The 25284-nt window shown below is 38.5% G+C and overlaps 1 protein-coding gene across 1 annotated transcript in view; it reads left to right on the top strand.

Annotated features, from left to right (window-relative positions):
* LOC119722968 (zinc finger MYM-type protein 3-like) overlaps positions 1-25284 on the top strand; it is a 67699-nt gene that overhangs the window by 19874 nt on the left and 22541 nt on the right. Inside the window, 5 exon segments of the mRNA XM_038193398.1 lie at positions 902-975; positions 14351-14611; positions 15430-15657; positions 16244-16489; positions 22308-22520. Coding sequence (XP_038049326.1) covers positions 902-975; positions 14351-14611; positions 15430-15657; positions 16244-16489; positions 22308-22520 — 1022 coding nt within the window.

The following is a 25284-nucleotide window of genomic DNA, read 5'->3' as shown; positions in this document are numbered from 1 at the left end:
TAACGTTATGTGGACTAAGCCGTGTCCACATAAGGTTTTGCCCTTTCTGGAAAACAGGTTTAGAGGCATTTTTGGGTTAGGTTTATCCGTAGCAGAATTAAGAGAAACACTATAGGGAATCATAGAAAAAAAATTGGGTTAAAAGAGTTTTCACAGTTTAAGTAAACTTATTTTTTGTACCGAGTTTTCTTAACTACACGAAAACAAAGGAATGTCCACACAAGGTATGTAACGTAAACCGGTGTGTGTGTGTCCGGACAAATCTTGTCAGCGCGATAACTTGAGAAATACTTTACATATGAACTTCAAATTTGGTTTGTGTATTGTTCTTGGTAATCCTAAGAACCCTTTTGCATTTGGGGCCGAAAGGTCAAGGGTCAAGGTCACAGTGACTAAAACAAAAGAAATTTTGTCAGCGCGATAACTTGAGAAATACTTTACATATGAACTTCAAATTTGGTTTGTGTATTGTTCTTGGTAATCCTAAGAAGCCTATTGCATTTGGGGCTGAAGGGTCAAGGTCACAGTGGCTAAAACAAAAGAAATTTTGTCAGCGCGATAACTTGAGAAATTCTTTACATGTGAACTTCAAATTTGGTTTGTGGATCATTCTTGGTAATCCAAATAGGCCTATCGCATTGGGGGTCGAAAGGTCAAGGGTCAAGGTCACAGTGGCTAAAACAATAAGAATCTTGTATTTATTCTGAGATCATAGGGATTAGGGATTAATTCATATAAAACCTACAGAAGACACTAATGCTGTAAATGAACGTTCCATGTGACCAAGGTACATGTAAGTTGATGTTAAAAGAGTGACGTTATGTCATGGGAACAGTCAGGGTTGCGGGGCATTTGTGTTTGTAAACACACCTGACTTGTTTTGTTCTTTTTTTTAATCCAGAGGATACTGGTTTGGTCATTTCTAATGTTACATCTATGGCACCTTCTCAAGACATTGTGGATGACACATTCCAGGTAAGCTGTGCTTAAAGCTACAGTCCATCATTTGTAATTTGTGCATTTTGTTCGTTTGAAGCAACAAAAGAGTTCAAAATCTAATGAAAGATACTAAGCAACTAACCTGATGAAGTTTCAGCTAATCTTCAGCTGTACATTCCGAGAAAAACAGCATTCTAAGATCTCAATTTCAAATCTAAAGTTACTGAATCATGTTTTGAATTGTTTTGAATTGCAGCTATACGCGACGTCGCGCACTGATCCGACGAATTACAACAACCGCGCGCGCGTGTGCGTCGTTCCAATACTTGTGCGCGCTGCGCTGAATAACAAAACGAACTACTAATTTGAATTTTCCTACGGTGCTTCTTAAGAATCACCGTTGGAAATACCTTCTTTCGTTGATTACTTCAAAATGACAGCTTCCCAGAAAGAATAATTTCACAGGGAGTTTAGTTCCCTTACTATCTTTCAACCAAGTTTGTTTTTCAACAATAATCACGCCAGTTACTTTTCGGATGGCTGCAAATGATGGACTATAGCTTTAAATTGAAATATAGTTGTTAAGTACTAATTGAAACCAAAAGGAATCTGCTGTATAAATGGGTGTTACAATCACAGTGAACATACATGTACAGTCCACTCTCATTAACCCTTACCCTACTAGACCCTCCAACGCATGCCAATATGTGCCTCAAGAAAATCTCCTATGTTTTTTGCATGGCCCTCCAATATCTGCCATGTCATTTCAAGGGTAACTGGACAGGCACTCCAATACATGCCACAGAGAACAATGAGAGTCCTCTGATAACAAAGTGAGTGCCCCCAGCTGGTCAGTATCAGGCACCCTCCAGGGCCTCCAACTCCTGCCAATTGGAGCCTTCACTGTTACATGTAAGACAAACTATCTGCCAATAAACTGCAGCTGGAGGGCATTGGCATAACCAACTGACATGCAGTAAACTACCCTCAGAGAGTAAGGGTTAATATGACCTCAGCTAGGTTAATATTTCAGTTAGGACCAGCATATTTCTCTAGTCCCAAGCTAAGCATGCACATTCCTATTTGGTTTAAATAGGACACCTGTGGGTTTACGTGGTTCTAGACAACAGCTCCAAACGAAGGGTCGTGGTGGTAACTGCATTGTTCGGAAGGCCAAACATTGAGGGAAATATAAATAAATAAGGAAAAATAAAAATTAGAAAATTTCTAAAAACATATCAACTATTGGATAGTCTTTCAGCTCTGATCCTGTGGTGGCTTTTGTTTTTTTAGGCTGTCCCAGTCAGTTGCCGTGTCACGCGTAGCTGCTCCATTTTCTTGTCCAGACAAATGACAGCAACGCGAGGCCAGCGAACGATGGCCGCAAGAAGGGCTTCAGAAAATTCGCAATTTTCATGGCAAACCACAACCAATCCAAACAAACAAAGCTGTCTCAGGTAGTTAAAGACCTACTAAATACATCTATCGAGATATTTTTTTTCTCCAAAAAATGATTTTGATGAATTTTGACGATATTATTTCACGGACAAATTGACTAAAAAATGTGCCATGAAATTTCCGTTTTTTCCCCGACAACGAAGAAAGTCTCCCAAATGTTAATGTACTCAAAGGAAAGAATGAACCTTCATCTACAAAAAATCTTGTGAACGTGATGTCGTTAATATCTTAAGAATTCGATGTTCACCTAATGTTTCCAACAACTTCCATTTTTCAGAATGCGAAAAGATTGTCGCCATTGCATGCATCGTAAGAGCATAGAGCATAGAACGCAAACATGGTATGACCTTGTGACCTCATACGCGCCGCCCGCCCACTGATTGGTCGAGCTTGAGATGGCCAGCTTAATATTCATGTCATTCATTGCACGTTCGCACGTGCTGTTCAAGCCGTTGGCCTACTTACGTTCGTTTACAAGCGTACATATGATTGCAAATCATGAAATCTCGCAAAAGTCTTCATTTTTCAACCGGCGATTTGGACCAAACATTAGAAGTCTCCTGCACGTGTTTCACATGAAAAAGAAGCGTATACTTTCCTCTATCTACTGAGCCTTGCCATTTCTTTTGGCCGTTTTTAAGAATCAAATGTACACCTAAAAACTATCGGCCCTCGCTTTTGTTGATATAAAATATGATTTTGTTTGACAAGCCGTAATAACACTTTATATTTGTCCAAAGCAGTTATTTTTGGTATCAAAATAAAGCACACGATTTCAACTTTCCAATTATTGATCCAATTTGGCCAAACAGTGCACGTATCCAAGTACTTTCCGTGTTTTTCTGTAGTCTCAAATAAATCTCGTAAAATCTTGCGTACGCTTTTGGGCCATGCGTGCTTGACCTCGGGACAAGAAACTGAGGTCAAACAGGGCTGTGTGCGTGACACGGCCACTGACTGGTCCTGGAAAAAAAGAAATCCTGTCATTATTTTTTGAGGGGGGGATATGAGATGTGCTTGGAGCATAAGTCTCTTTTTATGAATGAATGTAATGAATGAACAATTTCTTGAATGAAAGATGGAGCAACACACACAGACTTCGCTACATGTACGTTCAATGAAAGCGCAATGTACGTTTCAAAGAAAGCGCAATAAAAAAGCTATGATTTCTCATCGTGGGGAAAACTCTTGTCCGATCTACCGTAAAGCGTACACTTAACTTTGTTTACGAAAGCCCCCCAATACACCTGCATCATTTGCGTGGCTGTACATGTCGGCGCATGATACGCATACCCGCGGTTCCACACTGGTTCCGTACAGAGTTGGGTTGAAACACGTGCTTTCCCCCACGCACTGCATTCATCGATCTAAAAACACCCTTTTAAAAGAATCTGAACGGCCATTTAAAACCGCGCTCGGAACATTTGTTTCATTCATGTTTTTGTACGATTGGTCCATTGATTATTCATCGGTACCGACGTGCAAAGGGAAAGGACTCGCATGAATCATACGATGAGCCGTCCAGATAAAAATTGAGACAAGAAAATACTCCAAAAGAAAGCGTAATATCAAGCCATGATTTCTCATCGTGGGAAAAAACCCCGTACGATCACGTTACAAAAGCCCCCCTACGTCCGTCCTGCTGGGTCCACAAGCACACGTCGTTACACATGCTTTTCCCATGCACTGCATGGATCGAGCTGATTGGCCATCTAAAATGGTGCTCAAAACATTTCCCATTCATGTTTTAGTGTGATTGGTCCGTTCGTTATGAAGGTCGCGGCACCGAAAACTTCATACTACAGCCTCCACAATTGCGCATGCCTAACATGTGATGATTATTAGAATGACCAATTACGTGAGGAGTGCGATTATTTTTATAGGAGTCAGATTTTCACATGACACCGGCGAAGCACGAAGGAGTCGCTGGTGGCCGGTATAAATTGCATGAGCTTTTAATATTAAATCGCTCACAATGGATACCAACTGAAAAGCATACGTTCGCTAGGATCGTCGTGTGGTCGGCCTAGCCTAGGCCTCAGGCATCGGTCGACGATCTGCATTATATTTAGAGGACCTTGTCATGTCAATGACTTACAAATTCGAACAATACAATACCACAAAAAGTCAGCTTTTCATTTTTAATAATCTGTAAGTCTAATTATGTGAAACTGATTAACTGGTGGGCACACGCTGTATAAGACGGACCAGTCAAAAACCTGGCGGACCAGTCAAAAATCTAGCCAACTGGTCCGGCTGGATAGTCAAAATAAAAGTGCGTGACACGGCCACTGACTGATCCTGGAAAAAAAGAAATCCTGTCATTATTTTTTGAGGGGGGGATATGAGATGTGCTTGGAGCATAAGTCTCTTTTTATGAATGAATGTAATGAATGAACAATTTCTTGAATGAAAGATGGAGCAACACACACAGACTTCGCTACATGTACGTTCATTTTATTTCATTTATACTTCTGTCTGTATGGACAGGTTTGCCCTTAACTTTTTTTTTGACTATCCAGCCGGACCAGTTGGCTAGAATTTTGACTGGAATTTTGACTGCCAGCCACCAGCAACTCCTTCGTGCTTCGCCGGTGTCATGTGAAAATCTGACTCCTATAAAAATAATCGCACTCCTCACGTAATTGGTCATTCTAATAATCATCACATGTTAGGCATGCGCAATTGTGGAGGCTGTAGTATGAAGTTTTCGGTGCCGCGACCTTCATAACGAACGGACCAATCATACTAAAACATGAATGGGAAATGTTTTGAGCACCATTTTAGATGGCCAATCAGCTCGATCCATGCAGCGCGTGGGAAAAAGCACGTGTCACGACGTGTGCTTGTGGACCCAGCAGGACGGCGTAGGGGGCAGGGGGCTTCTGTAATGTGTGATCGTACGGGTTTTTTTCCCATGATGAGAAATCATGGCTTGATATTACGCTTTCTTTTGGAGTATTTTCTTGTCTCAATTTTTATCTGGACGGCTCATCGTATGATTCATGCGAGTCCCTTCCCTTTGCACGTCGGTACCGATGAATAATCAACGGACCAATCGTACAAAAACATGAATGAAACAAATGTTCCGAGCGCGGTTTTAAATGGCCGTTCAGATTCTTTTAAAAGGGTGTTTTTAGATCGATGAATGCAGTGCGTGGGGGAAAGCACGTGTTTCAACCCAACTCTGTACGGAACCAGTGTGGAACCGCGGGTATGCGTATCATGCGCCGACATGTACAGCCACGCAAATGATGCAGGTGTATTCGGGGGCTTTCGTAAACAAAGTTAAGTGTACGCTTTACGGTAGATCGGACAAGAGTTTTCCCCATGATGAGAAATCATAGCTTTTTTATTGCGCTTTCTTTGAAATATTTTTCTCTCTCAATTTCCCTGCATCGGACGGCTCAGCATCGCATGTGAATCCAGGCGAGTCCCTTCCCTTTGCACGTGCACCTCGCACCCATATAGCACGGAATCTTGCTCCATGACTGAAGCCTGTAAGTTTTGGCAGTCATAGATATGATTGACACGTTTTTTCTTGTTGCTGATATTCTTGAGAACTATGCTTTGGCAAAAATTACGCATGATGCTGTAGATTTCAAATGTCTCAAACAATCACATTGTTTGAACTTACCGTGAACACACTTTACACTCAAAGAAAACCGCAAACACGGCGGCGTTAGCTGAACTTCAAAGGCCTTTGTGGTATTCCAGCTGCTGAAATATCAGGTTTTCTAGTCGAGCTTAACAATTGCGTCTTATCTGTCAACAGTAATTGACAATGTAGACATGAAAGTGGATGCCTGGAACCACAAAGAATGGAATCAAACACGTCAAAGAGGTTGTTTGTCTTTCTGTTTGAATTAAAGGCTTTTGCGAAGATTCTGAACACTAAGGATGAATACCGCGGTATTGAAATTCCATACCGAGTTCACGGTTGCATAGAGCATTTTTGATCTGTTGTGCCCTTGCCGATTTTTTCGGCTGGCCAGCAAGACCACTTGGACTAGGTGTTCAGCTGGTCCGCCGGCAATTCAACTGGCATTTGGCCAGCGGACCACCGCTAAGGTCGAACCCTGCCATACAGAAACACAAGAATCTATTTTACAGTGAACAATTGTTTTTTACAATTTAAGAAAAACCAACAAATTTTTGAAACATTCTTAGAATTTAAATAAAATAATAAATTATTCCTAAATTTTTTAATGATTTGAACTAAGTGGTGATTCAACTCGACTTGATGTCCTAATGAGCAGACTTGAGTAAAATGACCTGACTCGAATTGAGTTCCTCATCAGCGGTACAGATGGGGCATGGGCATGAAGGCCTCCCATTAAATTAGTTAATTCCCCCCCCCCCCCCCCGGACTGGAAATTTGGCAAATGGAGAAATTAATGGCATTCTTATGTGTCAGTCCTATCTCTAAGTTACTGTGGTATAGACCGGTCAACGTGGCTACATAGCCATGGTTCCATATTCTCTGGACTTTTGTCACGTTCAAAATCCCGGTTGAATCCCTTCCACTTATAGTCCCGAAATTTAATAAGTACCGTACCGTACTGTTTGATCATACAAGTTTATCCAAGAACTTCCATGGGCATCTATAGCTAGGATCTGTCACTCCAAAGAAGTTCGAGGGAAAATGGAGCACATACGAATGTGTTTTGTTGAAATTTTTCGAAAGTCCAGAGTTATGAACAGAGCGTGGCTTTGTATATAACAACGTTTACGGGTCTACCATGGCTAATGATTAAAAAAACAACCGAATCCCAACCCTGTTTAAATATCAGTGACTCAAATGGACTGGAGCATTACACACGTTCTTAACCTTAGTTTTCTTGACTCGCCGTTTGTGTCACAATATTCCGTTACTCATAACAACTCACTCGAAAGAACATCTGCGAATGTCAGTACATCAATGGCCACTGCTTGTCCTCAACCTGTATTAAGAAAATGCAAAGCAGAAAAAAGTTGGCCTAATTAAGCTTATTTTTCTGTATACTTTATTTATAAAGGAAATATTCCCATACATTGTATCTGGCCATCACTTGTCACCCCTGTGCACAAACCATATGAGACTGGTCTAAAAATGTCTAAGTGTTTTTTCAGTGAATACTTCAACATTTTCCCTGCTAAATTTGACTTTTTAGGACATATCACTTTTTGATGGCTGATAGGTCACTGAAGGGAAAAATTAGTGATGGCCAGATATGGGAATCTTTCCTCTATAAAAATCAACAAAGCAAAATTTAAAAAAGCATTTGCGTAATTGTTTTGTGTGTGTGTGAAATGTCCAGTGGGGGCAATGGGCGAGGGGTAAGATTAATTTATGGGGGTATTAAGGGCCCCCACCCACGCCCCTCCCCCTTGGCAACGCCACTGGCAACAGCCACACTGTGCCAACGTAGCGCTAACGTCTATGCACGACCCTATGGCATGGCGCGTTGCATGCCTGTTTTATATTACACAGAACGAGAGTAAAATTATGTTTGCTACCGGGTAACTCACCCTCAACAGTATTGAGGGACGGAGGACCATTCTTCACCCTGAAACTGGACACTTCCGTTGGTTAATTTGCAGACTATCAGTTTGAGGCCCCTAAAAATCTCCTCGAAGTCGACAATGAAGTGTACGAAACCAAAAAATATACGCTGCCTTTTAGCACTGCCGCTAGCACAACACGAGCTTAAAAATGGCCGATTCAACCACGAATGTAATGCGCAGATCACACCCCACAACTACAGTGCAGCAAGAAATGAATATTCCTGATTCTTATATTATTATTCATTTTCTCTCATGAAGCCCCTTCCTAAATTATATATAATTACGTATCTTGTCCACCAACAATATCATGCACGCGTGCAACCGTATTTCGCGTTGGAAGCAGCGGTGACGCGATGTCACGCACTGAACTGATGAATAATAGCAACCAAGTGTGTGTTGTGTCAACGCTTGCCCGCACTCATTCACGGCTTTGCGAATTTCAACGGAAATTTCCAAAAATGCGTCTTTCAAAATGACAACATGCCAGAAAGAATAATTTCACAGGGAGTATACCATTACCATTTTTAAACCAATTATGTTTTTTCAACAATAATTTCGTCAGTTACTCTTTTGATAGCTGCAAATGATGTACTCTACCTTTAGGGAGATATTGTTTTCTGAAGAATTGCAAAATCAAATTTAAATAAACGAGTGGGTGTGGCCAGGCAATGCAGCCATGGTTTGTTACACCAGCACATGCCCATCGGAGCCGCACTAACGTGGTGTTTTCCCGAGATTTTTTTACATCTGGTCATATTCTCAATTGACCTATCGCTGTTTGCGAGTTAGCCACGCCCATAGACACATTTTGTACGTTAAGTTTTGTATTTCTCAGATTTTGTGCGTTCCGCATCCATATAATTGAACAATATTTCACAAGCTGCTTTGACACAATTCTACTGCGATAGGTTCATTGATTCAAGGCTTCAAGGTAAACATTTACGACCTCAGGATATACAACATTTTTCTTTTGCTTAATTTGAAGGATACAAAACATGTTATTTGGTAAAATACTTAGACCATAGCTCACAAGTCAAGTTTGGTTTGTCCTGGGGAAAAAACTTCATGCCATCGATGTTTTGGCAAACCCACTAACGTTAAGCAGATCTTGCGATGTAACGGCGACTTAGTAAAGTTAAAATGACGCCATAAAGATAATATCAAATGTCGCAATATATTTTTTCCACTTTTGAAAGTTGAACAAAGAAACTGACTGGAGTGGGGAAAGGGTGTTTTAAAATTATGCTTTTTAAGTGTTATTGTAAGTTTTAATTTTAAAGGTGGAGAGAAAGGTTGATAGTTTATGCCAAGTGTTTTGTGTTTGATTATTAGATATTTATGTGTTTACACTTGTACCAAAAATGGCGGACAACTGTCATGTGAGTAATCGTAATGCGAGTAACCAGCCTTTTCCTTTCTATCATCTCCATACATGTATATCTTTTTTTTTGTCCACATTGATACTTCAGTAGGGTAGTCATTCTGTTCAAGTACTCATTCAGTTATTGCATTTTCACTCTATTAGGAAATTACTACATTGAAACAAAGACAGTTTTTGGCATGTCCTCTTTGGGTAATGCGAGTAACCACATATTTCCAAAGAGTGCCATGTTCAAATGAGGGAATAGACAACTTAAATAGAGCCTAAAGTTGACCCCTGGTGGCATGCTTCTGGACCCCTCGAATGGGAAAATTAGCGTGTAAAGTCAAAAGTTTTTAAATTTATTTTTGGCATGTTGATTTCTTAAGAAAATCATCCTCGGTAAAGGCCTTTGTAAAATTGTTACAAGCATCTCAATTTATGGAAACTGAAAAATGGCATGACGTGAAAGAGAAAAAGTGTGCCAAAAATTGACCTCTCACTTCTGAAAATCTCAAATACATGTGGACTAGTAGAACTCGGAGCACTCATACAACGATGAAAATTTATGAAATAATTTTGTGGTGGACATTGGGTAAAAACTGAAACTAAAATGGGAGACATTTTTTTTAACAAACAAATCTAAAATGACCGTTGATATGGAATGTATTCAAGCAAGCCCGACTAAATCTAGAATCCATCGGATGTAGGTGGGTAAATCCTTGCATCGTTATCATTTTTGTTCTCACGCAAGTACCCGATGTGAAAACTAACGTGATCAAACAAGGAGACCTAGGTACAAAAATCCAGATGTGAAAAGTCGTAAGTAAAATTTGTTTTTACCCATCTCCAACTGATTTCACATTATTTTTTAGAAAGTCACGAACTCGCGATCTAAATTGAGTTTTTTGACATTTTACAACTTACAACATTTGTTGAAATTAGAAATCTGAGAAGATTGGAACTGAAAAGGGACCTGTTTGCTTTAATGACAAACACAATCAGCACTTATTGTCACAAAGCCCTTCATTGCTCAAGAAAAGTCCCGACAAGACAGATCGCAGTGTGTGTGCATGTGTTTCTTATTGAAGCGCGGTGTGCATGTGTTGCTTTCCGAAGCACATGCAGGGAATTTTTTAGTTCGCCAGCGATTCCGATACGATGTCAGTATCTCTCAACGCTGTTATCTATTATTACGGTATATTTTTTTGTATAAAAAAAGACAATGCCTATACTTTTATGCCCCATGGCGAAGCCAAAGGGGCATACTGTTCCCGCCTTGTCCTTCCGTGGGTGGGTGGATGTGTGTGTGTGAGTATGTAAACACCGGCAATCGTGGACGTACCGGTAGGACAAAAGAATGTGGGCGCAAACAATACGTCCACGATTGACCGAACGTCCACGATCTCAAATCGTGTACAAAACCAATGAGAGCTGTCGCTAAAAAGTTAGTACAAAGGAAAGAGGATTAGGGACAATGGGGCGTCCACGATTGCCAGCATTTACACACGTGGGTGGGTGGGTGTGTGTGTCCAGACAAATCTTGTCAGCGTGATAACTTGAGAAATACTTACATATGAACTTCAAATTTGGTTTGTGGATTGTTCTTGGTAATCCTAAGAAGCCTATTGCATTTGGGGCCGAAATGTCGAGGGTCAAGGTCACAGTGGCTAAAACAATAGAAATCTTGTATTTATTCTGAGATCATAGGGATTAATTCATATAAAACCTACAGAAAACACTAATGATGTCAATGAACGTTCCATGTGACCAAAGTACATGTACATGTAAGTTGATGTTAAAAGAGTGGTGTTAGGTCATGGGAACAGTCACGGTTGTGGGGCATTTGTGTTTGTAAACACCTGACTTGTTTTTGTATGAGAAATTACAGTGCCTGCTTCAAATTGTGTTGTACCGTGTTGAAATTGCAATCACTGATGTATTTTCTGTCGGATGCCAAACGTCACAATTTGTCTTGTCGCCGATCTGCTGACGGTTTTGTTAAAGCTTGCTTGGGATGGATTTTTATTTAAGCCAAAACTATCTAGAGCTGGCAAGATGCTGTATACCGGTATAAACATTTGAAACATAACATTAGGGCTGTCAGGGACAAGTTTTTACAGGTCAACATGCACTTGCTGTATACAAGTACGTGTGTAAATATATGCAAATTAGGTTTTTCGTAGACATGCTATCTTTAAAAAGTCATAACTTAAAAACTTTAAGAGCGCCCATCCTAATTTTTTTTAAAGATTGTTGCTAACATCATAAACTAACATTTGGAAAAAATTATGAAATTTAAAGCATACTGATTTTCGTAATTCAAGGTCAAAGGTCATTTCGTTACGCATTTTCTCTGCACTTCATGCTACAATTTTGTTTTTATTTTATGAAAATGGAGGCCATTCAAAGAGCTTTAATATGATGTACATGATGTACAACTTGGCTTTGTAGGCACTATAGATTTTGAGATACAAGTATTTAAAGTCCGGATGTCATGCTAATTAGTCAAAAGTTCGTTGACCCATATCTCAAAAACTAACGAGCCAATTTACAAAAAATCAGTTCTGGGGGTTTCTCATATAGGCCAATCATCACACCAAATACCGTTTCAATCTGTGAGGGTCGGGTCCAAAATCGTGTTGTATTGACACGGAATGACCCGCTAGCATTACACACGTGTCACCGCGACATCAAATTGCGAAGTAGCAGGCCTGGCGAAGTAGTTATCGCGTAGCGAATTTGTAAAAGCAACTGAGGTTTCTTTTGAAAAATCAGTGAATGTAAGTAAGAAAACAAATAAATACAAGCATTTTTTACGCAAAAGGGTTGTTGAGAGGTATTTTGTGTAGACAGAAATGACAATAAGATTTTTATTTATTCAAAACTTCAATCATTAATTTTTTTAATTTTTTTTTGGAATTGCCGATAACATTTTTAGGGTCGCGGCCTAAAAATAGGGTCGGTCGGGTAACCGTAAGCAGAATTTTTTTTTGGGGGGGGGGGGCCTTACACAATTTCTCGGTAAATAATTAAGGGCAAAAAAAGTGCAAATTATGCATGCAAAAAAGGGGAGAAACCTTTCATAGTCATTAACTACAGTTTAGCTGCGAGTTGCAATGTAATTTTTAATTTTACTAAGATTAAATATATTTACACTGATTTCAAATTTGAGTTCAATGTAAAATTTGTTCTACTCGTACTTAATATTGATTAACAAAAAAAATAATGACAAAATAAAGCATGGAGGAAGGATCGGAATAGGCATAGGCATAGTGCACACCAGAAACCATCTCTTTCCAAAATAAAATGAAAAAAATGGAGATCGAAATTGAAACATCAAAAGACAAAATGCGTACCTTAATAAAAACGCAAACCTTACAAAAAGAAAAGAATGATCGTTGATTTAAACTAAGTGAGGTGCAACAAGGTTTCATTTATCAGACATCCAACTTCAGATCCTGAGCTTGATGATTACGACGACACATAAGATGATTATGACGACACACATGATGAGGCAGAGCCATCAGCAAATGATCCAGACTCTACAACCAGCGACAGTGATTTCTAAATTCTAATGGAAAACCTTTTTTATTACTATTGCCAGTGTCTCCCTTTCGTAGTTTGAAAATCATTTATTTAACAAGACTTGTTACAAAGTTGTCATTAAATGAGCCTTACATGTTACAGTATACAAATATTAAGTGGATCAGCGTGGAATGGGAGGAATATTATCGCAAGGTAAAATCTGGACGTTTCCATTTCACGAGACGAAGCCGAGTGAACTGGAAAAGTCCAGATTTTACCGAGCGATAATATTCCTCCCATTTCACAATTTAAAGCCACTCAATATTTGTTTTATATAATTGACATATAGATCCTTGTCATTTGATATATTTGAACTTTTATTTCAATAGGAAATTGGTGAAAAATGTATTTCTCTTTTCCAAACCACCCCTTCACGAAAATGTTTGAACCCAACATTTTGGAACAATTGGAACAATATGCGCTACGCGCAACGCTGAACGTGCACACCAGCATGCATTTGCACACAAATACCGCATCATGATCCTAACTGTTGAATAGTATTTCCCATTCCCCATGGGCGAATGGGACTTTTTGAACCCCGGCGTGAATGGCAGTAATAAATAATGACACGTGATGTGAGTTCCACCAATCAAATGACAAGGATCTGTATGTCGGTTATATAATCAAAAATATCCAGTGGGCTAGTTAAAAAATCCTGCGGGCTAGTAAAACACTTGGTTAACTTGCCCGGTGGGCTAGTGAAAGAAAGCTCAAGGTCGAGGCCTGCTTGCATTATTTTTTCTTGTGGAAGGCCAAGATAAAATTCCAACGTGCATGTTTCTTGGTGTGATAATCATAATGACTGTAAGAAATCATTCAGTCAAAAAATATAGCAGGAGAAAAGGCAACCCCGTGTAAAATGCCTTTAGAAAAAGGGTCGCGGCGGGGTCCAGAAGCTCAAAGACAAAATTGTGTACTTTCAGGCTCTGTAAGATATGAAAGTTTGCATGGCAGTAGTGTAAACTAGTGAGGGTTTGTAGTAACAATCTCTTTTGAGAAGATGTGTGGTCCTGAAAAGAACAGGTTGGTGGTGAAACTCGATGTTCCGATCAGTATGCTCTGATTGTCTTTATGAAGTCATCGTCTTCATGAACACAGTCAGAGCATACTGATCAGAACGTTGAGTTTCACTACCAATCGGTTCTTTTCAGAACCACACATCTTCTCATAAGAGATTCTTCCACATAGTGTTACTGTAAACCTTCACTAATATACAACTTCTTTGTTGTCATTGGGAAAAAGTTTTGAATATTGGGTAAGTTTACATGTATGCTAAAGAGGAAAGAAGTACATTTAGTCCAACTACATGCAGTATGAAGATCACAGCACTCAGAATGTTTAAAGGATACAAAAAAGTGTAACGTGAATAACCTTGGAATCGCTTATATAGGCTACATGGTCATGATTTGGTGATTTTGTGATCGTGATATTGATAGCAAACTTCTGTGATTTGTGTAGGAGGCGTCTGAAAAGAAGACTACCTACTGTGCTGAGTGCAGTCTTGTTGTGGATGACACAATCATGTTAGTTGCTTCAAATCAAAGCTTCTGTTCTCAAGTCTGTCTTGACAATCACCAAGGTCGACAGACATTAGTGTGTGACTACTGCTGTGGTATGATCACTCAAGCAGCAACACAGAAGTTTGTGAGGGAGACACAAGAAGGACAGAAGCAGTTCTGTTCTCAACCCTGCTCTGAAGAGTTTTCCAAGAGAGTTAGGGTAAGAACTGAAATCATCCACAGTGGCGTAGCACGGTCATTTTGATTGGGGGGGGGTACACATTTTTCAAAAGGGCACTTGCACATTTGTGGTAAAATGTAAGCACGTTATTTTCCCAGACACTAGGTCTCCGTAAAATCAAAAAGCGAGGGGGGGGGGATGGTACCATCTGTCGGTGGGGGCGCTGCATTATTCACACTAACGGACAATATATGAGGCTATTCAGGGTGATATACGCATCAAATTAAAAACAAAAGGAACCCGAACGGCAGCTGCCACAACAAGGGCACCAATTCTTTTTGAAAAAGGGAACTTGTTCAGTAAAAAAAAAAAGGGGGGGCACTCCTACAAAACCATTGGGGGGGGGGGGGAGTAAGCGCTGGGCAAAAAGGGCATTTCAATGGGAAAAGAGCAGTCTTAAGAAAATATTTGGGGGTTGTTCTTTTATATTGCCATATTTAAACGTGGCATTGATAATGATGAAAACAATACAGCTTTTAAATTTAGTTTCTTTCAAAATTAAATATTTAATTTTATGTTGAAATAACTTTTAAGAGAACAAAAATAAAGTCCTTATTTCTATTTACTGACATATCTATTAGTTATATTTGTGCATATTATCTAACATTGGCATTTTTGTAAACGTATTCCACTAAAAGGTCATTTTCTTAGTCAAATACTGATCGGGGAGTTTTTATGCTATCATATTTAACAGCATATGATTTCATGCACAATAGCATTACTCCTAAATTTGTTAGGTCATCCAATACTCTTGTGCAATTACGTGTTCTTGAATCCACTTTTTTTGTCATTTTTAGAACTGTAACACTTGTGGTAAAGAGATCTCCAAGGCCTCTGAGGGTATTCTTGCTCCAGTTGGTTCAGGAGGCAAGTTTGTTGACTTCTGTAAGCAAGAATGTGTCGACAACTATGGAAAGAAGCCTTCAGTTGGTCAGCAGGTTGCAGGCAAACAGGATGGTGGTCAGCCCAAGTATTGGGCTCAAGACACATTCTTCATTTGTGCCATCTGCAGTAACTATGCCAAGGTACGGTATATGAAATGATCACAGCGCCTTCATAAAAAGTTATTGGTTATCATCAGAATTCAGAATAAGAAAACTTTTCCAAATTTGATATTGGCATTTTTCGGGGGGGGGAATGATTCATACATAATAATTGATCAATGTAACACAATCAATAAGCTAAAAATATTCAACCCATAATTGATCAAACACTCTGGATGGGTGGACATTATGGTTAGGCATACTCAGGGGTGGCACTTATGTTTGGAAGTAATCCCTTTAGCACATCCAAGCCTTATTGTCATCAAATTAGCTTTTAGTTTAGTTGTTCACTAAAAGACAATTTTATGCTGGTCTCAAAAGTCCTACCTCATGTCCGCTTTGTACTATTTCACTATTTCTGTTTAAATTAACATAATCCAACAGCAAAGTGTTAGTCTGATGAATCCAACTAATTATTACGGTTGCAACAAAAGGTGTTGCTCACAACGCAATCAGTAAAGTCCAATAGAAATAACCCACTGTTTGTGTTTTGTTATGTACAATACATTATGTCTGTTCACAGAGGTTAAGAACTTAATACTTGAAATTTAACTTTGTTTGTTTGTAGGCCAAGCATGTGATCAGTCTACAGGGCAAACTGAATGGGCTATGCTCCACTGACTGCTTCACAAAGTTCAAAGAAAAGAACCAGTTAGCATTCTCACTTTGCAGCCAATGTAGTGCTCTCTGCTCAAATCCGAAGATGATGAGAAGTATTGAGATAGAGGGCAAAATACACCGCTTTTGTAGCATGAGGTGTTTCAAGATGAAACTCAAACGTTCCATGAGCACAATAACGTGTGCTGCCTGCAAGGTACCATTACTCTTATATTTGTTTCGTTCTCATACATTTACATTATAATTTTTCTCTGGTATACATGAGCATGTAACTGATTTCTTTATGGCCTACTGGGTACTTGTAACTTGAATCGACTTACATGTATGCAGGCATGCAACTTTTCCCCAGAGCCACTGATTTCTCATTTTTTTACTTCTCATGAATGCCATGACAAATTGAAAAATACTGTACAAAGTTTGTGTTGTTTTGAATTTTTCCATTTTCCCCCTAAATTCCCATTTGCATGCCTGTGTACGTCATGGTCATGATATTCCCTAAACAAAGGAGTCATTTATCTTTATTGGCAATTCCAAGCAAATGCATCAAATTAAAGGGGAAAACATGACCTTTCATATGAGTGGTGTGCCAGTCAAATGGAATATGTCCACATAAAAAGTGTGGGTTTTTTATAAATTAAAAGTACGGTGGTTGTATTTTAGGTAGTCATTTTCTTTGGCAACTTATTTTTACGTGCAAAATGCAAGTGTTATTGTGAGGTTTTGTTTTAAAGGCAGAGAGATAGGTTCATATACATGTAGGTTGTTGCTGTTTCACTGTAAGGAGACTACTGAGTTAAAAGAGAGACGGCCCTTGGCACGTCCTTTCTGTGTACTGCAAGTAAGGACATTTCCAAAGAGTACCATTTTCAAATGAGTCAACATTTCAAATGTTGAATGTTTCTAAATAAATGTTGTCACTATTAGACTATCAGCTTCGTTCCAAAAATTATGGCATCTAGAGTTGGAAAATGTGTGATAGCTTTGCAGTTTGAGTGGTGGCAGTTTTTTGGGTGTTATCACTTTTCATTTGTTTTCTTTCAAAATGGCCGCCAATATGCTTGTTACCGAATGAATTATATGCAGTAACAAATATGTTTTGGCCACCATTTTTTTGTAAAAAAGTGATAGCACCCAAAAAGCTGCCACCGCCGCACTGCTATCACATATTTTCCAACTACAGGGGTGTATACCGTGCCAAAAATCACAATGAGCATTATTCTCCTCATTTGATACCGACCAAACCCCAGGCTGATGGCCTATATCTATACCATGGCAGTAACAACAACGTTTTTATGCCCCGCCGGCGAAGCCGAAGGGGCATACTGTTTCCGCCTTGTCCGTCCATGTGTGTGCGTGTGCATGTGTGTGAGTTTGTCTTACATTCACTATGTGGACTTGTGAACAAAAGATGTCCACATAATGCAGGTTGTGTTGACGTTATGTGGACTAAGCTGTGTCCACATAACGTTTCACCCTCTCTGGAAAACAGGTTTAGAGGCATTTTGGGGTTAGGTTTATCCATAGTAGAATGAAGAGAAACACTATAGGGAATCATAGAAAAAAAATTGGGTTGAAAGAGTTTTCACAGTTTAAGTAAAGTTATTTTTTGTACCGAGTTTTCTTAACTACACGAAAACAAAGGAATGTCCACACAGCGTATGTAAAACAAACGTGTATGTGTGTTTGTGTGCCTATTGCAGTACTATGTATGAGTTGTGCGTGCTTGCCTGTGTGCGTGTGCATTTGGTTCCACAGGGATATCTGGATTGTATGTCCATGTATACCTTGATACAATGAAGGTAGCTTGCTAGTATAACTTATAGAAAATGAATAAGTTTGGACCCCATAAGACAAAGGCCAGGATTAAAACAATAGGATTTTATTTATTTGATTTTGATTTTTTTTTTTTTTTTTACCAAACCAGTATACATGTGCAAATGTAATCACTCACTAAAATATTAGGTGGCCTGTTCACTGTTTAAACATGTTTTTGTATTTATCAGTGTGGCTTCTCCACCCTTTTTTTTTTTGGACAGTCATATTTTTAATTGAAACAACAGAAAAAGTTTTCTCAACAAACACATGTACATGTAACACTAAAACTTGAGACTTGCACCAAAGTACATGAACATGTATATGCAGCTCCGTGGGTTGTTCTTAGGATTTTGAGTCACTTTTGGACCCCATAGGCCAACTGTTCTCATTATTAAAAACCAAAGAAATGATGTCATGATGATAACTCAAGCTTATTCAAATAACCATATTTCCATGTAGGCCTTGTAAATGCTCAAAGGATTATGCTCAAAGGATTTGCCCTTGAGAAATGTCTTGCTTAAGACTGAAAATATGCAGTCAGTTTGCTTAAATCACATACAATGACTTCCAAACAGAAAAGCAAAAAACAACTAGAGGTTGTGGTTGGGTACAACCACAAAGCTGTTCCCAGTTTTGATTGTCTATTGGACCGTAAACAGAATGATTTAGGTCTAATGAATTTTTTAAAAAAATGTAATAATAAAATTTAAATCATTACTTTCAAAATTGCACTTCCGGTACAACCGGAAGTAGGGGTCACATGATCTCGACATTCGAGGAGGGCCATTTTCAGTCCAATATGAGTAGATGTGCAAAGAACTGTAATCATAACTTATTGTATTGTGGAGATATGGCGAACACAATATTGCCTCATTAAATATTCATGACGTCATAACATGAGAATAATAAACTGCACAGTAATAATAACGCAATATAATTATCTATAATATAGCTTTGTATTAATGTGAAGTTTCAACCCAATCAGATAAATAATTTATGAGATATGATATACCGGTAGGGGTTTAAAATTACCACTTACGTTAAAACCAGAAGGGAAGGTCACGTGACCTTGACATATCAATTTTCATCTATAACACTTCCCTTTCTGTATACCTACCAAATTTGAGATCAATCATTCAAATAGTTCAATAGTTATCAGGCTGTAAAAATTGAGTCTATCAATACACAAATTTGCTATGTACTTGTGAAAATAACCATTTTTGAAGATTCTGTTAGAAATCTGCCAAAAAAATCCATTCTGTCAAATTTTCTGTCAAACTTGTTTTTTACGAAAAATTCTGCCAAATTTAGCCGAAATTCGGCCAAAACGGTCGCCCTGTTTGTCGGTCTGCTCCCTCACGACCTCGTGCGTGTGTGGTGTATTGGAAGCGGGTGATGCTGAATCTGGTCAATGTATACATGCACACACTTGCGGCTTGCATTGGTTGAGTCGGCATTTTTTACTTTCTCTGCCGCAACTTGCGCAAGGGTATTTTTTGCCGACGCCGCGTCAACTGTGTGAACAATTTAACAAGCTGGAAACTTGGCACTGTTGAGGCAAATGTTTACGCTATCATTTAATGGGCAATTCAAGATTATATCTGTACGAATTGATTTGTTAGCAATTTTTGAAAAAGGAAAGGTCTTTTCAACGGAACTTCCGGTCTGATGACGTCATACGCCTAAAACTTCGCACACGTCTAAAGTGGGTCAAGGTCATAATATACACCAATATTTAGGCGATTCTGACAAACTTCGCAACAGACATCTATTCAAAATACATTTTTGAAAATGTGCATCCTGTCGCTAGAGGGCGCTCGAAGATTGCATGACGTTATCGGTAGATGATTTGAAGAATACTATCAGCCAAGAGACTAACACCGTTGAAAGCAAGTTCATATCTATTACCACTTTTAAAAAATAAGCCACTTCCAGTTTTGGCCTTTTTCGACCGGAAGCAAGGGTCACGTGATTGCACGCACACTGAATGAAATAAAGATCTCAACCTACTCTACCACTTGCCGGCAACAGAATGCTGCGGACGCGTATGGTTGATTTCTTATGCATTTTTAAATATTAAAAGTGTCACAATTTAATTGTCTATAAATAAACACCGGATGACGTCATCATGATGTCATCATTACACAATGTTGTTTGAATTAGAGTCTTTGCTTGGACAAAGAGTGGTGTAAATGAATTACTGGCAAAGAGTCGAAAATGCCCTTTGAAAATTTCTGTGTACAAAATCTATGGGAAATATTAAATATTCAAAATTCTATAATAAATCGCGTGATGACGTCAGCATGACGAAAAGTTTCGGCATACATCTTCAGATGATGGTTAATGACTACGCCAAGTTTAAAGTTGATCGGATTTAAAATAATTCCCAAATTGGCTTGTAGAATAAAAACGTGTACAGAACCTATGGGGAAAGTGGGGGGGGGGGGGGGGAATCAATTACTCAATTTTTACCTATAACACATCCCGGTCTACCTACATACCGAGTTACAACCCAAATCGGACTTACAGTTCTATAGATATAGGACTTCAAATTATGCACGTTTGTGATGACGTCACGTGACCCATGGTAATGTCATGATGACGTCACTCTTCGGCATACAACTCTGCCATAGGGACTATGCCTGTAGTAACTTTGAATGATGTATGACAAAGATTAATGCCAAAAGTGGCACTGAGAAAAAACGTGTACAAAGTCTATGGGATTTAGGCGACAAAAAGAAGAAGAAGAAGAGGAAAGAAAAAAAAATGAGAACAAAAAGAAAGGCTTTTTTGCAAATTTGTGAAAAAGCCAACTAGATGTGGTTGTAACTGAACAACCACAGAGCTGTTCCCAACTTGTTTTTGATTGTCTATTGGACAGTAGAAAATAGTGTAATGATTTTTTCAAAAATCTCTAACTTTTAAATTGAAATTGTAATCTTACATAATTGCACTTCCGGCAAAAATGGAAGTAAGGGTCACATGACCTTGACATACACATTTTCACTTTAAAACTTCCCTGTCTATATACTTAACAAGTTTGAGATCAATCGGTCAAATAGTTTTAAAGTTAAAGGACTATTAAGATTGCCTCATTATATATTCATGACGTCATAACATGAAAACATTAAGCTGATAATAATGCAACATATTTATCCTTTAATGTTGCTCAATGCTATTATAAGGTGTCAACCCAATCGAATTTATAATTCATTAGATATGCTAATTAGGGTATAAAATCAACACTTCCGGTAAGACCAAAAGTAGGGGTCACATGACCTCGACATACCAATTTTCATCTATAACACTTCCCTGTCTATATACCTGCCAGGTTTGAGATCAATCAGTCAAATACTTCTATAGTTATAAGACTGTGAAGATTGCCTCATTAAATATTCATGACGTCATAACATGACAATAATTAAGTGCACAGTAATATTAATGCAATATATTTATCTGTCAATATAGCTTTCTATTAATGTGAAGTTTCAACCCAATCAGATAAATAATTCATGAGATATGATATAGGGGTCCAAAATTACCACTTCCGGTAAAACCGGAAGTGAACGTCACGTGACCTTTAGATATCAATTTTCATCTATAACACTTCCCTGACTATATGCATACCAATTTTCAGACCAATCGGTCCAATTGTTTGATATTTATTAGACTGTAAAAAACGAACATTCAAATCGATGTCACATGACCCATAATGACGTCATGATGATGAAAAGTTTTGGCATACATCTTCAGATGACTATGCTGAGTTTAAAGTTGATCGGTTTTAAAATAATTCTCAAAGTGGCTTGTAGAATTAAAACGTGTACAAACCCTATGGGAAAAAGTGGAAAAAGAAAAAGAAGAAAAAGAAAAAAAAGGGAAAAGAAAAACTTAAGGAAACAAAAGCTGTTCCCAATTGAAATTAGGAACAGCTAAAAAGGGGAAAAAAAAACTTAAACAAAAAAGTAGCTGTTCCCAATTGAAATTGGGAACAGCTAAAAATTCATTATGGGATCATAGGCATCAATACATTACATATATAACCTAAAGAAAACAATAACGATGTCAATGAACGTTCCATGTGACCCAGGTAAGTTGATGTTAATAGAGTGGTGTTATGTCATGGAAATAGGCATGGTTGCGGGGCATTTGGGTTTTTTAACACTACTTTTCTTGTTTTAACTGTTTTCACTTTTCAGAAGCCTAATTGGGCACAGAGTATGATAGAGGAATGGAATGGAACAGAACTTGTGCGTTTCTTTTGTTCAACTGCATGTCTCAGCAAAAGAGATACCATCCCCTTTACATCTTCCCAGAATGCTGTGCCAACCAGTAAGCCCTTGATACAGCAACCTGCTGTCAAGACTCAGCCTCCATTTCTAAAACTGCAGAAGCCTCAACAAACACAACAGGTAACACTAAGCCAGTTCAGTATTCAAGTTGTGCACTTATAGTACTTCAAGGTTTGACAGTTTACACTTAAAGGGAATGTACAACATTTGCTTTAGCTGCAATTTTCAGAAATAAATGGGTTTGGAGGATTAGTGTGTTATTGCAAATATTGTTACACTGACTTGTTTCACGTCTCGGGTTCGTATATGCTTGAAAAACCAAGAAAGCCAATCATATTCTTGTAGTCTGGTTCCCTGACCCCACTTAAGATGAAACGGAGCAATTTATGGACTTTGGGGAATTGTAAGATCATAGAATCAGTCTAGCAGGCTTGTAGTCTTCACAGGTGTGTAATCAATTGCAAAGAAAATGCAGACGAACTAAATATGAAAAATTAGGAGCACTTTTTGAAAAAAAAAAAGTTTTCTCCAACGCTGGTCGGCCGACCAGCGTTGGAAAAATACAGTTTTTCTTGAAAATGCCAGCATACCAGGAGCCACAACTTTACAGGATGCTTGAGACTGTCATTCCCTAACAATCCAGTAAGATATTTCGTGATAACTTTGATCATTTCGTTTTTTGATGTTTGCAAATGTTGTATCTTCCCTTTAAAGATAAACAGAGCAGATAAATTCTCACATGTCTTTTGGGCAATTTTAATCGAACCTGTAATAACAAGATTTTCCATGCAGGTAAAAATGAGAAAGAAATATACTTTGCTCAAAATTTGGCAAACTCAAGATAATGGAAAACATGTGACCTATTTCAGAACTAGAGAATTACTTCAGTTTTGTTGGTAACCTGTATTATTTTGCACAAATACAGGTATGGATACCAATGTTTGGGCCTGTGGTGATAAAAAAAAAAGAGGTCAAGTTAAATATTAAATTTTACCAAAAGTGCACAGTATCTTGGTATTTATCCCAAAATGATATTATTCATGTCCAGTTGAGTCTAAAAAAATCAGATCAAGCATAACGACTAGAGGACAAGAGATCCACTTTTGTAGGTATTTTCACACTCGTGTGAATGTGTTTGTTTTTTTGCTTGTAAAAGACACCTAATAATACCATTATGTAATCGTCTACACCTAATTTTGCATGTGTTTGTGAGCAGAAAAATGGGTTTCAAGAAAAGCACATCAACACAAGTATCATCCAAATCATGGGTTTTCCATGTAAAGTATTTCCTAAAACAGTAAAATACATGGAGTCACAAAGTATAGTTAGAGACAATACATGTACCAAGAAACAGCATCTGCTGCATCATCTAGGCATATGTATCGTCATCCAGTTATCTACAACATCCGGTACGTAATGATAGTATCCAAAATACTTTGATAAGGGCGTACCTTTTTCAATTTTATGGTGAAAATTGACACTGTACTAATGAGGTCAGTATGGGGTCAAACCGCTCTCTTATACGGTAGATGGTCATTTGCCAGCAAATGTTCATATATACAAAGTCATGTTTTGTGCAGGGGACACAACAAAATAAAATGTTCGACAACTTTTAAAAATGTTTCCCCAATGTGGAAAATACGCAAAATCAAAGTCAGACCTCACATACATGTAAGTCTGGCGCTTTCAACTGAGAACAGTTGAAAATAGTGAGGGAAAAAAACAACTGGCATTTTCCATTGAAATGGTCGCTTAACATAATACTGTTGTTTTCTCTTGTTCCATTTATTTTTTTTATGTATGATCAATATTTTATTTGACAGCGTAATAATCATAATAGAATACATCAAACTTCTGCACGTGCTTTCATGGTTGCCAGAAAAAAAACATTGTTAGTAGAATGTGTATGGTCCCTTGTCAAAAGATTTATCGTCAAATTATCAGGGGTGAGATTTGTCCGGATTTTTCTGGAATTCCGGAATTTCTGTGAGACGATCCAGTGCTGTACTCGGTGTGTGTGTGTGTGGTGTCAGTTAATTCTGTTCACTGTGTACTGCGATAACTGCATGGTTCCTGCCGCGCCTGCAAAGGGCCAAAGAAGGCTAGGCATGATGGAAATGCGGTAACTAGGCTGTGGATGCATGGCCGTGGTGCGGTCAGATTAGACATCGTAAAAATGCCAAGAAAACACCAGTGGAGAAAAAACATTTTTGCAAGTAAATTCACAGAACTTGGTCTATCTTGTCTGTGAATGTATTTTCCGTGTTCACGAATTTAGTTCGAGGTCGTATCGTAAAAACGAGGTTCGACACCCGCCACACACATGCATCACGCACGCTATACCGTACAATGTACGGACAGTATTGGACAGTTTCCCGTCTTGACTAACGTTGTGCATAATATGTGCACGACCTGAATTTTCCATTATTTTTAAGAATTATCGACCGTAAATACTTAAACAATAATTAAGGTAAGCTTTAATCACTTTTTGTGGCTATTTGTTGTATAGCCTCTCGTAGTGCCATGGCAATAGTTATGGCTGAAATTCACATACATTTGTACCACATTCAATCAGCACACAAAAAATTGGCCCAAAAACAAAACAAAATCCGACCCACTGACCCTATTAAGGGTTCTGTTGCAATAAATGTTACATATCCCAAAGTAAGAACAGCTCTATTGGTGGCTTAGTTCCCCAAGCTCCTTCCTTTTAAAAAGCCAATAAAGACACCGCAAATCTTACTTAGGGTCGCTTTGGCCGCGGACGCGTGGATTTTTCGTTTTCCTCAAATCTCACCCCTGAATTATCATCAGTGTTAACAAAAAGTTTGGTCAAACACTCCTAAATTGTTTTGTTGTATACTTACTAGTTAAAGTTGGTGCA

The sequence above is a fragment of the Patiria miniata genome, unplaced genomic scaffold (assembly GCF_015706575.1).
Source record: "Patiria miniata isolate m_02_andy unplaced genomic scaffold, ASM1570657v1 HiC_scaffold_16, whole genome shotgun sequence".
Classification (NCBI taxonomy): domain Eukaryota; kingdom Metazoa; phylum Echinodermata; class Asteroidea; order Valvatida; family Asterinidae; genus Patiria; species Patiria miniata.
Note: the sequence above shows the minus strand (reverse complement) of the source record. Positions and strands in the feature narration are given on the sequence as shown.